This window comes from Aquarana catesbeiana, linkage group LG05, assembly GCF_042186555.1.
Source record: "Aquarana catesbeiana isolate 2022-GZ linkage group LG05, ASM4218655v1, whole genome shotgun sequence".
Taxonomy (NCBI): Eukaryota; Metazoa; Chordata; class Amphibia; order Anura; family Ranidae; genus Aquarana; species Aquarana catesbeiana.
Window position 1 is genome coordinate 124662588 of NC_133328.1, and position 18105 is coordinate 124680692.

The 18105-nt window shown below is 42.8% G+C and overlaps 1 protein-coding gene across 2 annotated transcripts in view; it reads left to right on the forward strand.

Moving 5' to 3' along the window:
• TAX1BP1 (Tax1 binding protein 1) overlaps positions 1 to 18105 on the forward strand; it is a 203629-nt gene that overhangs the window by 613 nt on the left and 184911 nt on the right. For both annotated transcript variants that reach the window (XM_073630158.1, XM_073630159.1), the window contains exon 2: positions 15251 to 15425. In XM_073630158.1, the coding sequence (XP_073486259.1) occupies positions 15258 to 15425 (168 nt within the window). In that variant the 5' untranslated portion in view covers positions 15251 to 15257. The remainder of the gene's footprint in view (positions 1 to 15250; positions 15426 to 18105) is intronic.

Genomic DNA, 18105 nt, shown 5'->3' on the forward strand with positions numbered 1-18105 from the left:
AGGTGTACCCTCTATGTCAGGAGTCTCCAAACTATGGCCTTACAGTTGTTCAGGAACTACAATTCCCATCATGCCTAGTTGTGTCTGTGAATGTCAGAGTTTTGCAATGCCTCATGGGATGTGTAGTTCTGCAACAGCTGAAGGGCCGTAGTTTGAGGATCCCTGCTACGTCATGGTTGCTCAACCTGTGGCTCTCCAGCGTTTTTGAAGTCCCATCATGCCTCTGCGAGTCATGCTTGTGTAAGCCTTGCAATGCATCATGGCACTTTCTGTTTCTGCAACAGCTGGTGGGCCACCCGGCCACAGGTTGAGCGTCCACGCTCTATGTGGACGTGGTAGAGAGCCCTTGGTGTTTGTTACATTAACAGTTATAACCTGGCTAACTACACCACAGGGGCGGATCCAAAGTCTAGTCGCGGGAGGAGCACTGCCAGAAAATATGTTTTTTTTGGGGGCGATTTATCGGGGAAATGGCTGGTGTTGTCGCTTTAATCATCACAGCACCATGGTTGTTATGGTGTCAGGATGATTGAAGTGCATTATTTCTATTATTACATTGTTATATAAAATGAAATAGTTCAACTCACCATAATGCAGAATCAGTGGGAGCCTTGAGCATGTCACTTGCCATGTCGCCTGCCACAGGTTTCGGATTTTCACTTGCCATGTCACCTGCCACCAAATGCTGGGTTGTCACTTGCCACGTCACCTGCCATGTCACCTGCCACACGTTGCGGATTGTCACTTGCCATGTCACCTGCCACACGTCGTGGATTGTCACCTGCCACCAGACGCTGATTGTCACTTGCCACGTCACCCGCCACACATTGCGGATTGTCACTTGCTGTGTCACTTTGCTGCTGTGTCCCAGAGAGTCAGGCAGCAGATTACCAGTCAGGCAGCAGAGAGAGGATGTAATCTCTCTGCTGCCTGCACAGTGAGGGCAGAACTGCAGGGATGCAGGGCGGGCGGTGAGAGATGGTGTTATCTCTCTGCTCCCTCACCAGCCAGCTCCCTGATTGGCCAGCAGCCCGCTCGCTCTCTCTGACTCTCACCCACGGAGCCAGCCGCCTGCGCTCTCACCTGCATTTGCAATTGCCCCTTTGCCCCCCCCCCCCCCGATCCGCCCCTGCTACACCATAACACCGCCATCGGTTTGTATTTGAACCTCCTGTAATGAAGGGAAATTTGAAATTTGCCTGGTTTGTTGTCAAAACTACCAGTTTGGAATGTTTATGTTGTGGAACTTTACCCATAACAACCTGATAAAAAAACAATGTTCTTGAGCATGGAACATACATTCTGCATTAATAATTATGCTACCAAAATTAGTGTGTGCTGTAAATTGCCTCCAACATTGTTCCTGTTTCTTCTTGCTTGAGGCTGCCATTTTGCGGAAGCACAGAGCCCCTGAGCAGCAATAAATCATGCAGCTGAACTAAACCCATCAATTTAACCTTTTTTTTAAAAAAAAAAAGAGAATTGCTGTCACATTTGCTTATGTCCTTAAACAAACTGTCAAACCATAAAATGGCTGAGGTATTAACTGAGCACAGCACCTTGGAAGTTGCAGATCAAACAGAAGCAGCTTAATTGGCTGTAAAGCTCAGGAGGCTTTCATTCCATTTGGGTAACCTGGAAGTGATGTCAGGTCATTGCTTCCGGGTTACCATATTACAGAGCCAAACAAAGCCGATTCGGACTTTGTTCGGCTCTGTGATCAGCCAGTGGAAACACCGGCTGGTCAATTAGGACTACTGTGGGACAGGAGATCCCAGTTAGGCTATGTTTCCACTAGTGCGACTTTTCATGCGACTTGGGACTGAAAAGTCGCATGACAAATTGTATCCCATGATTTCCAATGAGTACCGTTCATATTTGTGCGACTTCAAGTCGCAGCGACTTCAAAGTAGTCCCTGCACTACTTTGGTCCCACTTTGATGCGACTTGAGGTCCATAGATACAGGCATTGCTTCAAATCGCGGTAAAAAGTCGCGGTAAAAAATCGTGGCAAAATCGCGCGACTTTGGGGACGCAATAGTGGAAACATAGCCTAAAGCTGCAGAAGGCAGTGGAAGGGGGATGTCCCCTCCCACTGTTTGTAAAAGCAGTCCAGATGCTAGATAGCAGCAAGGATGCTTTTACAAGAGAGCTGACTGCCAGCTTTATAAAAAAAAAAAAAAAAAAAGGTACCCGGGTGATGCCTGAAGCTGCAGGCATCATCCCGGTATAACCACTTGAAGTCTAGTGATGTACGGGCACGTTGCTTGGCGACAAAGTTCATGTGCCACGATCCTGGATTCAGGAGCTGGCTGTAACTTCCTCATCACCCAGCTGGCCCCTTTTATTGCCCATATGTGAGATTGGTCAACTGGGGGAGACTTTCCTGAAGCCTCCTGGGATTTGTGATGTGTATATGCCATGGGCTATATCATCCTGGTCTAGGCAAGGAATGAGGAAGTGGGAGTGTGTATTTGTAGATAAAGGTACTTGCTATCAAAAAAGAAAAAAAAAAAAGCTTACAACTGTGTAAGAGGGAGAAGTAGGGTTAGAATGATGGTATGTGTAAATTGTGAGTGAAGGTCTTGCTTCAACTTTAGGACAGGTATCAATAAATGATGGACCACGGTCTGAACTGATTAACAGTTCTATCTGGACAGCCAGCCAGTCCTCAGCTCAGGTTTACCTTAAAAACAAAATTATAAGGCTCCTGAACGATTTAACTTGACAGATAGTAACCCACTCGTTTACATGCCGTGTTTACGTTTAGAAGAATTAAAAAAAAAAATTATATGTATGTATGTATATATATTTTTTTCTTTCAAAATAGCCAAAAATGAAAAACGCCTGTAAACGAAACGCAGCTAAACAATGTAACTCGTAGGTTTAGAAACACTAAGAAGCTTTTGGCATTTGAAATGCCAGTAAACTTGCGTTCCAAAAAATGCCTCAAAACTAAACTGCCATAAACGACTGTAAACGACCCTGTGTACATGTACTGATAAGATAACATAGAGGAGAGTTCAGGGGCAGTTGAAAAAAACTCCCAACAGCTCCTGAACGTCCGTTTACTAGCAGCAGTGTACATGAGACCTGAATACACGTATTTTTACAGGAACAAAAATGTACTTTTTAATTATATATATATATATATATATATATATATATATATATATATATATATATATATATATATATATTTTTTTTTTTTTTTACCAGGAGCCTGCAAAGCATTGTACTCATGATCAGCAGATCATAAGTGCAATGCCAGGCTCCTGCAGACTCTTGGATTATACAGGTACAGGTTTTCAGTTGGAGAGCTGGAGAAAGTGTCAGTGGACTACAAGTGTATTCTATTCAGAACTGCATTTCAAAAGTGACAGCTATTGTGGAAGAGAATAAGCCCCTGGGTTTTTAGGGGGGTGGAGAGGTTTCTTAGCAACATATCTGTGCTAACTTTTAAGAAACAGACACTTTCCAGTCCATGGAGTCCAGCGCTCTTTTTACCTGAGCCAAATGATTCTCCAGGCTCACTGGATCCCTGGGGCTGCTTTCCTGGATGTAGGATGCAGCTCGGACTTCCTGCTGTTTTCATACACCGCTCTCCACTGCACATACATGAGATAGGGCAACGATGTCGGACTGGTCCTGCAGCCTCTGGGATGTGTCCCAGGAGGTTGTGAGCAGGATCAGGCGTGCTGATGTTATTAATGCAAAACTATATATAAAAACTTTTGAGCAGGTATGATTTTTATTGCAGAAGAGACATACTATGTGTCTAATACAATAAAGATTTCTTTTCTTTTTTCCTCTCAAGATGCTTTGGAATGTACAGTGAGCTGCTCGTGCGCAGCCAGTGTACATTCTTGGTACACCTTGATGCTGTCTACATGCAAAAGAATTATGTCATCCTGGCCAGGCCAATCAGCGGTGCCAAAGAAGGTGGAGAGAAAATGTCAGCATCGGTGAGGGAGCTTGCAGACTCTGCATTTCTGGTGCAGAGGTGATTGTTAAAGGGTTCAGGTTCACTTTACAGGCGTCCATAGATGGATCAAATTTTCGATCTATGTATGGGCAGGCTGGACTACCAATCGACTTCTGTACAACCAACCTGTCAGGTTTTTATTGAAAGATCTGTGCCACAGGTTGCAGTGGCACTGATTAGTGGCACTCTGCCATTGGAACACAATGGCACTGCATGAGTGATTCCCCCCATCCACCTCAAATGTGTAAATGGGGGAATCGGATCATTATTTTTAGTTCAACTGCCTGGTTGAATGAAAAAAAAAATAAATGTATGTATGACCAGCTTTAGAGAGACAGGGTAATTGTACAGTAGAATAGTGATAGGTCTATTGTCCTTTTGTGAGTTGCGCTTCATTTAACATTCAAACAGTGAAGGTGGTGGGTGCTTCAAATTACACAATGGATGGCACATTAAAAAATGTAGAAAGTTATCACCCCTATGGATCACAGTGGTGTTGTCTTGAAGAAGGGAGCATGTGAGTCCCTGAAACGTTGGCATTTGCCTTGTGTTGCAGTTCTATCCCAAAACAAAATGGTGAAGAGAATGTCTTGAAGTTCTGGTGACTTTCTTCTACATTCTCACGGTGGGGAGGGTTGGTGACTTCTTTTGAAGTTGGTGCCACTATACAGAGAGATGCTTACAATCAGATGTCTAAGAGGATATTGGGATCTAGTCACAAATAATCTTTAGTTGGTGGTGGGCTGAGGTGATTATGTACTACGTTGTAAGGAGATAAAACAGGAATTCAATTAAAGGAGTCCATTTGTAGTGTTATGTTTGTTGTCCAGTCCATTGATATCGGTCCTTCTGAAATAGTAAATGTCACTTATCAGAAGAGAAAGAGTCATCAAAGATGCTTATTTTTTCGAGTTGCATGTTGAGTGTAATAGTAGATGTAGTCAACCAAAGCTCCATTTGCATTGGGCTGCACCAGCTATTTTGTTTAGCACAAAGCATCTAAATGGGACATCAATATTATCTGTACACGGAAGTGTGAAGATCAGGAAAATAATGTACTTTCAAGTGCTTATTTTTTTCTCCTGTGCAAAACAAGAGAAAAACTGCTGTCAGAATTATAAGCGACTGCCAGCAACCGTCTCAGTGCTACAAAAGACTGCTTCTATGTTAAACTACTAGAGACTGCTAATGCTTTACTGGAGGCTGCCATTGATTACTGACGTGGATGGATACTGCTAGTGTTGACTGGCTCCTTGCCATAGGCTGCCGAGGAAGGCTGGCTCCTTTCCGGAGAATGCCAGTGAAGGTCAGCACCTGGCCTTTGGCTGCATCCAGGTTATCCAGAGACTGTCATGGATCATTTTGTTTGAGGCATTGCTGTCAGATTTTAAGAAACTGCCGTTGACCTCCCCAGTCTCATAAATGACTGCTTGTATCCGCCAACATATTGGACCGATGGCATGTTATAGACTTCCTCTTTATACAGTGCCTTGCCAAAGTATTCACCCCCCCTTGGCTTTTTACCTATTTTGTTACATTACGTCCTTTAGTTCAATGTTTTTTTAATCTGAATTATATGTGATGGATAAGAACACAATAGTCTAAGTTGGTGAAGTAAAATTAGAAAAACATATACATAAAACTATTTTTCAGAAATAGAAAATGGATAATTGGCATGTGCGTATGTATTCACCCCCTTTGTTATGAAGCCCATAAAATGCTCTGGTGCAACCAATTACCTTCAGAAGTCACATAATTAGTGAAATGATGTCCACCTGTGTGCAATCTAAGTGTCACACGATCTGTCATTACATATACACACCTTTTTGAAAGGCCCCAGAGGCTTCAACACCTAAGCAAGAGGCACCACGAACCAAACACTGCCTTGAAGACCAAGGAACTCTCCAAACAAGTAAGGGACAATGTTGTTGAGAAGTACAAGTCAGTGTTAGATTTGATGGTGCTCCTAGGGATCATCAAAGATTTGGATATTTTTGTATAACCTATCATAAAAAAAAATGGAAAGAACATGGCACAACAGCAAACCTGCCAAGAGACGGCTGCACACCAAAACTCATGGAGCGGGCCAGAGAGGCAGCACAGAGACCTAAGGTAATCTTGGAGGAGCTGCAGAGTTCCACAGCAGAGACTGGAGTATCTGTACATAGGACGACAATAAGCCGTACACGCCATAGAATTGGGCTTTATGGCAGAGTGGCCAGAAGAAAGCCATTACTTTCAGCAAAAAACAAAATGGCACGTTTTGAGTTTGCGAAAAGACATGTGGGAGACTCCCAAAATGTATGGAGGAAGGTGCTCTGGTATGATGAGACTAAAATTGAACTTTTTGGCCATCAAAGAAAACGCTATGTCTGGCGCAAACCCATCACATCACCCAAAGAACACCATCCCCATGGTGGTGGCAGCATCATGCTGTGGGGATGTTTTTCAGCAGTCAGGACTGGGAAACTGGTCAGAGTTGAGGAAAAGATGGATGGTGCTAAATACAGGGATATTCTTGAGCAAAACCTGTACCACTCTGTGTGCGATTTGAGGCTAGGACGGAGGTTCAATTTCCAGCAGAACAATGACCCCAAACACACTGCTAAAGCAACACTTGAGTGGTTTAAGGGGAAACATGTAAATGTGTTGGAATGGCCTAGTCAAAGCCCAGACCTCAATCCAATAGAAAATCTGTGGTCAGACTTAGAATGCTGTTCACAAGTGCAAACCATCCAACTTGAAGGATCTGGAGCAGTTTTGCAAGGAGGAATGGGCAAAAATCCCAGTGGTAAGATGTGGCAAGCTCATAGACTTATCCAAAGCTGTGATAACCGCAAAAAGGTGGCTCTACAAAGTATTGACTTTAGGGGGGGGGTGAACAGTTATGCACATTGACATTTTCTGTTTTGTCCTATTTGTTGTTTGCTTCACAATAAAAAAAAAAAATAAAAAAATCTTCAAAGTTGTGGCGATGTTCTGTAAATTAAATGATGCAAATCCTCAAACAATCCATGTTAATTCCAGGTTGTGAGGCAACAAAACACAAAAAATGCCAAGGGGGGGGGGTGAATACTTTTGCAAGGTACTGTATGTTGCTAGATACTACTGTTGCTAGAGACTTAGAGACTGCTACAGACTGCTAAAATTCTGCTAAATATCATATGGCAAATTGAAGAAAAAGATTGAAGGAACAAAATAACTTTAAAGTGGTGTTCCGGCCGAAATTATACTTTTTAAATAAAAATACCCCTATAATACACAAGCTTAATGTATTCTAGCAAAGTTAGTCTGTAAACGAAGGTCTGTTTTGTTAGTTTATAGCAGTAGTTTGTTATTTTATAAACTTACAGCAGGCCGTGGCCATCTTAAGTGTGGGCATCTGAAGCCAGACTGTATTTCTTCCTGGATCTCATCCTTGCAGATCTCGCACATGCTCAGTGCAGCACAAGCAGTGTAATAGGTTTCAGGTCAGGTTTCCATTAGCAACGGCAGTTTCAGAAGAAGTTGCCGCCCCTTCCCAGAAAGCATTGCAAACAGGAAATGAGGCGATGGGCCGCGGCCAGGGAGGAGGAAGTGAAAAATGAATACAGCAGATATACAGTAGGTGCTGAGAAAAAAAATAAAAAAATATCCAATTTGTTTACAGTGCACAGTTTAGTGAGGGATGCTGAAGAGTTGTAAAAGTGGGTGGAACTCCACTTTAAGGATAATACTAACCTGAGCCTATCTTGATCCAGCGATGTGCACAAGTGCCTCGGCCATCCGGTACTCTCCCTCCTGAATGGCTGAGACACAGAATCGGTGTCGTTAATTCCCTCTGCTGTCAATCTGCTAAGTAAGTTAGCCAATGAGGAGAGAGAGGAGAGGGGCCGAACCACGGCCCCATGTTTGAATGGGGGGACACAGAGCTAGGGCTCGGATCGGGTGCCCCCATAGAAAGCTGCTTGCTGTGGGGGCACTCAACAGGAGGGAGAGGCCAAGAGCGCCGGCGAGGGACCCGAGAAGAGGATGATCCGGGCTGCTCTGTGCAAAACCAACTGCATAGAGCAGGTAAGTATGACATGTTTGTTATTTTTAAAGAAAAAAAAAAAAACTAGACTTTATTATCACTTTAGAGATTATCAGTCTTGTGTTTCAGCCTGCGCCTATGTCTACTCGCACCTGGTTAATGGCTGTAAACAAACACAAAGTTATAATTGGGTATAATGCTGAATTTGTTATGTGCGACCGTAACTATAAATAACAAGGCCGCACAACACAATCACTATGGGGCCCCTTGGTCTGACAAGGACAAAATGGTTAACCCTAAGATATCCACATTGCTTTTGCAAAATTTCCTGAACTATATTTTATTGCTATTTAAGTTTACTAGTGATGTAGACCATGGTTTTCTGTGGTGTTTGTATTGCATTGCATCTTTCTAGATGCAGCATGGCCAATTCAGTTGCATTCTGTCACTTTCTTGTATGCATTTCAATCTCAATGAGATCTTCAATGAGATGCACATTTAAATGAATGACAGATGCACAGCATATGCTGGCCAATGTGTGCAGAGATGCATTTGTTTGTTTTTTTTTTTTTAACATTAGGCAGTTGCGTTGCATGCTCTATTATGCATTTACTATTTATGCTGACATGGCTTTTGATGCGTGCTTTCAAAATGTTTCTGAATTTAGAATTTGGAGTGAATAGGGTTAAAGCAGACCTTCACTCTCCCCATCCACTTTCTGTCAATCCTACCCCTCCTCTGTCAAAATCAGATTTTTTTTTTTTAATACCTTTTTTGGGGAACCCTCCCCACTTCCTGGATTCTCACCACCTAGGCGAAAATGATGTATGCAGTAGCCTAAGGCCTCCTGGGATACCCACTTGGCCCATCCAAGGAGGCGTCGGGGCAGTGCCGGGACAAGGCGATCTGGTGCCCAGGGTAAACATGCCAAACTCTGCCCCCCCACACCAAAATGCATGAGCATTATGTGTCAGCAAATTACCAAGTGCTCAAGACTGAGCACTAATCTGCATAATTCCCCCTAAGCATAACATATCCCCTCCTCCCTATACAAATCCCCCTCCCAGTATAAACCCCATAAAGAGCCAAGAGGCACCGGTTTTCTATCGTTATGTGCCCTCCATCAAAAAGTACCTGTGCATGCGCAGGACGGAGCCGCACTCCAGCTGTTTTGCCGATCAGCTGGAGTAACGTGACCATGGCGCATGTGCACATCACAGGAGGCATTTTTCAATGGGAGAGGGAGTTTCATGGACACAATTGAAAGCTATTCACAGAGTGGAGGGGGAAACTGTAGTTACATTATGCCTTGCTGTTGCAGGGCGGCTTGTGGCTGTGTTGAAGGGCGGGTCTTGTCTGTGTTGCAACTCGCCCTTAGACACAGGCAACAGGCGCTGATCAAGACACTAAAGCCGCCGTGCAACACTGACAAAAGGCGATCTTGAACAGACTGAAACCCCGCTCCGCAGCAGTGAGGCACAATATGAGAACTACGGTGTCCCTCCGCTCTGTGAATAGCTTTTAATTGTGTCTGTGACATTCTCTCTCCCATCGAAAAATGCCTCCTCTGATGTGCACATGCGCCATGGTTGCGTCACTCCAGCCGATCGGCAAAACAGCTGGAGTGCCGCTCCGTCCTGCGCATGCGCGGGCACTTTTCGACTGAGGGCACATATCGATAGAACACCGAAACCAAGAGGTTAAAGTGTGTAAAGAAATACGGTCGGCAATGCACATGACAGTGAGTTGGGTTTAGTCTTTCTATAAAGATTCAGGTTGTTAGACCCTTCAGTCATCAGTAGTTTTCTCATGTTACAACAATGAAGACCATTTGATCTCCTTGAAACTCACAGAAATGCTTCTATAGAAGATAATGGAGTTTGTGAGATTAGTGCCTTTTATGAAGGCTACAAGAAGGAAGGACAAGCTAGCCCTGTGGAAATTTGTCTGGTACCTGTCTTGTTTTTTTATTTTAACAGTTTTGAGAAAAAAAATGTCATGAGGACATCTATTGCATCTCCTATTATTCATCATCCTGGAATAGGCAATATGAATAAAAAAACAAAACTCAACTTTGTACTGTCTAGCAGATAAGTTATGAGGCATTTTGGAGTAAGATAATCAGAACTAACCTTATCTGCTAATGCAGCTTCGTAACTTTTCCTGGAGAGTGCAAAAACTGGAAAATGGATATATGGTTTTATACTGTTTTGCAACTAAAGCATGAGATGAATATAAATCAAGACAGAATTACATTTTAGTGTATGAAAAGGAGTCGTGCAACATTTGTTTATTGAACAGTTGTATTAGTCAATGGTGAGAGGTGGAGACATTTAGATGCATTCGGTTTTTGTATTATCAGCGGGATAGAGGTTCTGTTGTGTTTCATTTTTTGAGGGCCCACAATAAAGAAGGGCATTGCATTCTTTAATGAAAATGCCCTGTAAAGAAACCTTTTAGGTTTAGAGCTTGTTTACACCATATGCAGTCGAACGTGTTTTTAAATACAGTATGAATGTATATATCAGAAAAATGAGTGCGTTTCAGTGAGCCTAGTTTACACCAATGCAGTGCTTTTTAAAAATACAGCATACTGCACATGAATGCACCTCCAGTGCATGTAAATGCAAAAATAATGCAAAAAACGTACTGCAAATGCATGCAAACACGAGGGGATCATTGCATAAACAAGCCCTTAAAGCAAATTCTGGGAAGCCTAAGGCCTCATGTACACTGCTGCTGGTAAACGGATGTTTACGAGCAGTTGGGCGTTTTTTTTTTCAGCTGCCCCTAAACTCTCCTCTGTTATCTTATCAGTACATGTACACAGGGTCGTTTATAGTAGTTTCTAGGCAGTTGATTTTGGAAGCATTTTTTGGAACACAAAAAAATACGTTCAGGACGGATGTTCAGAGGCATTTCAAACGCCTGTAACAGCTTATAAATGCGTGTAATCGCGGTAACTCGTGTTTAGCCGTGTTTTGTTTACAGGCGTTTTACATGTTTGGCTATTTGAGAAAAAAAAACGCTTCTAAACGCGGCATGTAAAAGCGGCAAAACGGACATTTTAAATGTCGGTTACTATCTGTAAAGTTAAATCGTTCAGGAGAGGTTGTAAAAGTGTCCCGTGTACATGAAGCCTTATAATATTAACCAACAATGCAACAGATATCTTCAAGTTTTAATGACTTTATGATCTGTTCCCAGTGCCATAGGCACTGCATAGGCATAGGCAACTTGTCGTGTGTTTCGTATGGTGCAAACATTGTGAATGGCACCTCAACGTACTTACAAAAGAAATGGATGTGTGCTGCAACACAACACAGCATAAAGCACAGTGTCCTATGTCTGAGCTGCCAAAAATGCAGAAGGCTGCTATTTTTATGTATGTTGTGCAGAGTAATACATTGTGGTTTAATTGGATCATAATGTTTTCTATATATCAGTTAATTGTATAAAAATATTGTGCAGGGTCTAGCCTGTCCTATGTAGGGGTGCAGTAAAAAATGTCGGGGGGGGGGAGGGTCAGAGGATGAAAGGTCAGCAGGGCAGTGTAGAGGGGCCAGCAAGGCAGATGGTAGGGTAGTGTACAGAGGCCATTCATTTGTAGGGCAGTGTACAGGGGTCAGCAGGGCGGAGGACAGGAGTCACTTCTGGCAGGGCACGGGCAGCAGAGCTCCTCCTCCCCACACAAAGCATAGTTGAGATCAGTATATTGTCAGATTTAGGTGGTATAGTGGCAGTGCCGTTTCAGATTAGGGTAGTATAATGTCAGGTCAGAGCAGTATACTGTCAGATTAGGGTATTATAGTGTCAGATTAAGGTAGTATAGTGGCAGGTTGGGGCAGTACAGTGGCAGGGCAGGTTAGGGCTGACAGTGTGATAGTGACAGTGTCCTCAGCCACTTACCCCATGGTTGTAGATGAAGACTGCTGTGTCCACTTCTCCCCTTTCCCCTTCTTCAACATCGGGATCAGGCAGAGTGAAGGTGTCTGTGGGAAGAGTAGAGGAGACTGCCACATGCCCACCAACTCCTGCAGACAACAGGGGAGTGGTACATGAAACCTCCTTCATCCGCTCCACTGGGCCCTCTGCTGATCTGATCATCGATGCAGATGGGTAGTACATTTACAAAGCTGTAAGGAGAGGGAAAGTGCAGCTGTATGCAAGATGTTCGTGGGGGGTGGGGAGGTTTGCTTTGAGGAGGCACAACTAAAATCTGGTAAATAGAGATATGTGGCGCTAACTCAAAGTGCATAGATGTGATAAAATAAATATAATCCAATTCTTCAAGTAAAGAGCATATGCGCGAAGAGCAAAATCACATAAATAAAGTGACTAAACATCCATTAAATTCATAAAAAGTGACATCGGATAAATAACAGTGAAATTCATGAAATATGACATCAAATAAATAGACAATTCAAATGAAGGTGAATAAATCCAAAAATAGTCTAAAAGTGCATCAAGATGAAAAAAAATCACAAATTTAGAAAAAAATAGAAAAAAAATTGCATGAGATAAAAAAGTCACATGCAATAACAAAAATCGCATAAAGTGCAGAAACGCTACTAAAATAACCACAAGTCAATCCAATTAATGTAATACAGTTCCAACGTGAACAAAGTGAGTCTTCATAAAACAGTTCATGCAAAAAATAAATGAAAAAAGTGCAAGTGCAAACGATGATAGGTGACAGATTCCTCTTAATAACCATATTCCGTGGTGTGCCACACGTTTCCCCCAGCCTTTCACCTCTAGCAAAGACCTCTAGGGTCAAGTCGAGCCTGCAATCAGGAAGTGGATGAAACACCATCAATTGATCTGTCTCCTCCAATCGTCACAGGTCTGGCAGATCTCCAATGGAAGGCCTCAAGTTCGGCAAGTTGGGTGGAGGCATGCAATAGAAAGGAGTATCCCCATTGTGCTGTATTCAAAACAGGTATATTAAAAACAACATAGTAACTTACATGTACAGCATAAAATGAACAGCACAGATCCCAGTACTTCCGGTCTTGGCCGCGGCCAGAAGTGATGACATCTGACTCTTCCCTGACGCGTACCGTCACTGCCCACGTGACTTTATCAAAGGGTACCCTTTGATAAAGTCACGTGGGGAAGACATTAGGAAAGTTAATGTCTCTATGTTCTCCAATGAATGAGAGAGAAAATAATTATTTTTTTACTTGCTGTAAAATCCTTTTCTATAAGTTCTTTGAGGGACACAGGCCCTACATCTTTGTGTTTTAAAGAGGAACTCTGGCCGACCTCCCCATTTTTTATTTATTTATTTTTTCCCGGCTTACCTGATGGTGGTATCTGGACATTTCAGATGCTCACTCATCCAGTGGATCCAGCCTTGACACGCTGAGATCATCTCATGCCTGGCCACAGCTCTGTCCCACGCCGCCATGTTTTCTCTGACGACATCAAGAGGCCCACAGGCTTTTTCGGCTTACATTTAAGAAAAAAAAAAAAAAAAAAGACGTGAACAAAGGAAGAAAAAAGAACAACGTCTTATTCCTGCAGAGGAGGGGTGGAGAGGCGATATTGTCCTCGGGAGGGTGAAGGTCCGCTTTAATGTCTTGGTATACTTTGCTATAAAACCTGAAGCGTTTTTTTTTTTTTTTTGCCTTGTCCAAATCCTCTTGTAGTTGGCAGTTTGATCCACTTTTTTTCTGCATCCTTTGTCCCATAGTGAAGTCCATGAAAAGGGTTTTTTACGATGAGTACAAATATCCAGTTTTTGGTTAAAATGTTGGTACAGCGCATCTGGAAAATTTTCACAGCACTTACTTTTTCCACATTCTGTTATGTTACAGCCTTATTCCAAAATGGATTAAATTCATTATTTTCCTCAAAATTCTACTGTGTGCTTAGGGTCGTTGTCCTGTTGGAAGATGAACCTTCCCCCCAGTCTGAGGTCCAGAGCACTCTGGAGTAGGTTTTCATCAAGGATGTCTCTGTACATTGCTGCATTCATCTTTCCTTCGATCCTGACTAGTCTCCAAGTTCCTACCACTGAAAAACATCCTCACAAAATGATTCTGCCACCACCATGTTTCACTGTAGGGATGGTATTGGCCAGGTGACGCTTGCCATTCAGGCTAAAGAGTTCAATCTCTGTTTTATCAGACCAGAGAATTTTCTTTATCATGGTCTGAGAGTCTTCCAGGTGCCTTTTGACAAACTCCAAGCGGGCTGTCATGTGCCTTTTACTGAGGAGTGGCTTCCATTTGGCAACTCTACCATACAGGCCTGATTGGTGGAGTGCTGCAGCTGGAGCTCTGTCAGAGTGACTATCAGGTTCTTGGTCACCTCCCTGATTAAGGCTCTTCTCCCCGATCGTTCAGTTTTACCGGGTGGCCCGCTCTAGGAAGAGTCCTGGTGGTTCCAAACTTCTTCCTTTTATGGATGATGGAGGCCACTGTGCTCATTGGGACCTTCAATACTGCAGACATTTTTCTGTACCCTTCCCCAGATCTGTGCCTCCATACAATCCTATCTTTGAGGTCTACAGATGATTCCTTGGACTTCTTGGCTTGGTTTGTGCTCTAACATGCACTGTTAACTGTGGGACCTTTTATATAGACAGGTGTGTGCCTTTCCAAATCACGTCCAATCAACTGAATTTACCACAGGTGGACGCCAAACAAATTGTTGAAACATCTCAAGGCTGATCAGTGGAAACAGGGTGGACCTGATCAGCCACAGGGTGGCTGATCAGTGGAAAACAGGGTGGACCTGAGCTCAATTTTGAGTGTCATGACAAAGGCTGTGAATACTTATGTACATTGGATTTTTTTTGTTTTTTAATTTTAATAAATTTGCAAAGATTTCAAACTTCTTTCATGTTGTCATTGTGGGGTATTGTTTTTAGAATTTTGAGGAAGTAATGAATTTAATCCTGTTTGGAATTTTTATGTTAGTTGTCGGTTATCACTATCAGATGTTTTAGCCCCTGTGTGGGCGTTACTGTTTTTATCCACTTGAAGACCAATTAAAGCAATTGGAACAGAAAATGTTGGTAACATACCTGAGAGGGCTTTACAGTTGTGACTTTTGGGGTAAACGTCTACTCAATTATCTGCATTTTAAATATGTTCAGTTATATGCAGTCTCTTGTGTTGATAAGATTATTTATGTATGTTCATGGCCTATTAGATTTTATTTTTACACAGTTGAAAACTGCGTAATGTAGTGTAGCTTCTAAGTGAACTATAAACCTATAATAGTATATTTCCATTTTGCAGATTAAATATGTCGGCTTTGCAAGACCTTTCATCTCCAAACAGTACATCCAACTTTGCACATGTGATTTTTCAGAATGTGGCCAAGAGCTACCTTCCAAGTGCTCCTCTGGAATGTCACTACACCCTGACACAGTATATTCATCCACATCCGAAAGACTGGGTTGGCATTTTTAAGGTATGGCTACACATTTAATTTAAGCTATAATATGTAAAGTATATTGCATTGTGGTTTAAATTGACCGAAATGTTACTGAAATGAATAGTCCATAACCTGTACTTGCGTTATTAAAATGTGAGGATGTAAAGAAACAAATCACTGTCTTGACTTCACTACTTCCTGGCACTGTGTTTTTTGGCTCTTGTCCAATCTTGATATATTCAACTCTCAAGATTTGCATATATGTGATCAGATAATGGAACACAATGAGAATATCAGATACTTTAATGTTAACTAAAAGGGAATCAAAATAGTTTTGGGACAATTTTCCTAGTGTTTTTTAAAGGTTTTAAACTGTTTTTGTGTAATATATACTACCGTTTATTGGCGTATAACATGCGCTGGCGTATAACACGCACCCCAAGTTTAGGAGGGAATTTTAAGGAAAAAAACTTACATTCAAATGCCCATCAATGCAGCCTTATCAGTGTCCATCTGCAGCCTTGTAGTGTCATTTGCAGCCTTGTAGTATCATTTGCAGCCTTGTCAGTGTCATCTGTAGCCTTGTCAGTGTCATCTGTAGCCTTGTCAGTGTCATCTGTAGCCTTGTCAGTGTCATCTGTAGCCTTGTCAGTGTCATCTGCAGCCTTGTCAGTGTCATCTGCAGCCTTGTCAGTGTCATCTGCAGCCTTGTCAGTGTCATCTGCAGCCTTGTCAGTGTCATCTGCAGCCTTGTCAGTGTCATCTGTAGCCTTGTCAGTGTCATCTGCAGCCTTGTCAGTGTCATCTGCAGCCTTGTCAGTGTCATTTGCAGCCTTGTCAGTGTCATTTGCAGCCTTGTCAGTGTCATTTGCAGCCTTGTCAGTGTCATTTGCAGCCTTGTCAGTGTCATCTGCAGCCTTGTAGTGTCATCTGCAGACTTGCCCAGTGACACTGCAGACTTATCAGTGTCACTGCAGTTTTTAAATATGGCGCCGCCGAGAGACACAGAGCCGGTCCTGTGTCTCCCGGCGGCTCTCGGCTGCTTTCGGCTCCTCTCGTAGTCCTGTGGGCGGAGCCGAGCGCCGCCGATATACCTACGTAGCCGAGTGTACTCAGCTAGGTTCGGCTACCTCCGTTCACAGTCATGCTCAGTCCCTGTGTCATGCCCATCATAGGGTGGGACTGGGCATGACTGTGAGCGGAGCTAGCTGAACCTATCCAAGTACACTCGGCTATGTATGTATGTCGGCGGCGCTCGCTCCTCCGCTCACAGTCAGCAGGGGATCGGCGTATAACACGCACCCGCAATTTTCCCCTGATTTTAAGGGGAAAAAAGTGCATGTTATACGCCGATAAATATGGTATCTTATGTTTTCCAAAAAAAAATGTACAAATCCCAGAGCACTATGTCTTAGCTAATTTAGAGAGCACAGCTGACTGTTTGCTTTGAGCACAATTTGTGTGACTGAGCCCACGTTCCCATTGGGCCGATTTTGGCATGCGATTTGACACAAAGTAGTTCCTGTACTACTTTTGCCGACTTTGGGGGCGATTTATTTATAATGTAAAAATCCAATAAATATTTTACAAAGTATAAACAAGTACATATTGGAAAATATTGATCTGAATCACAGTATTTAATCAATGTATAGGATAACCAGGGAGAAATAATGGATAGAAGAATGGAGGGAGAGGGGAGGGGAGGTAAAATGGAAGGGGGGGAGAGGAGTGAATTTACCCGTAAACAGTGCTACAATTAAATTATTTGTATCATGGAATTCACAATAACAACATAACAAACTATGTAACTATGAAACCCTCAGGAGCAGAAGCATCGCTGAATGTAATAAAGTGAAGACTGCCATAGGTGGTATAATGACAATATTGATAGACAGGGATGCCTGTCAGGGGCTAGGGGGTTGAAGGGGGTTGAAGCCTGTTAATAAGCCTAGAACAATGGGAAGGAATTAAAGCATCAGGGTGTTGGGAGGATTGGACAGATAAGATATTTTGAATTTGCCCAGGGTATTAGCAAGATCTCGCTTCAAGTATCAGTCAGTATATCGGAATGGATATATGATAGATGATAGTTCTTCTGTATTGGAGAACTATCAGTAGTGAAGAACTGTAGTTCTTTGGTAGACTCCATATATTTTTGCCACCTGCCAAAAAAACAAGTAGTAGAGCAGAAGTTTAAAACAATGGTGTCCAGTCTTTCAATATGGAAAAGCGACAGTAGTGCTCGCTTCACAGCCTGTAGGGAGGGTGGAGATGGTTTGATCCAGTGGCACATGATTTTTCTGTGAGCCGCTAATAGGTATGAGACTATTGCGTGGGATTGGGTGATCCTGTTGAAAGCTGGGAAGCTGGTGCATCACATCCAAATAAGCACAATAATGGATCTTTGAGTAGTCGTATCTTGCTAACATTAAAGATCTAGGTGAGCACGGAGTCCCAATATGTAGATATTGCCGAGCATTCCCATAGATGATATGGTGCAGCAGTGTAGGGCAGGATAAAGAGCACCAAGGACAATGAGCTTGGGTAGGTTCTGCGATGTTGGTGCGGAATGGATAGTATGCTCTGTGGATGATTTTAAAGTGGGTTTCCCGCTAGGTCTCTGTTTGTGAATGTGGCGATAACCTTGTAGGACCACTTCTGGAATGGAGTAAGATGATATTTATCCGATTTCATGCGTAATCAGGTGGGAGTAAAG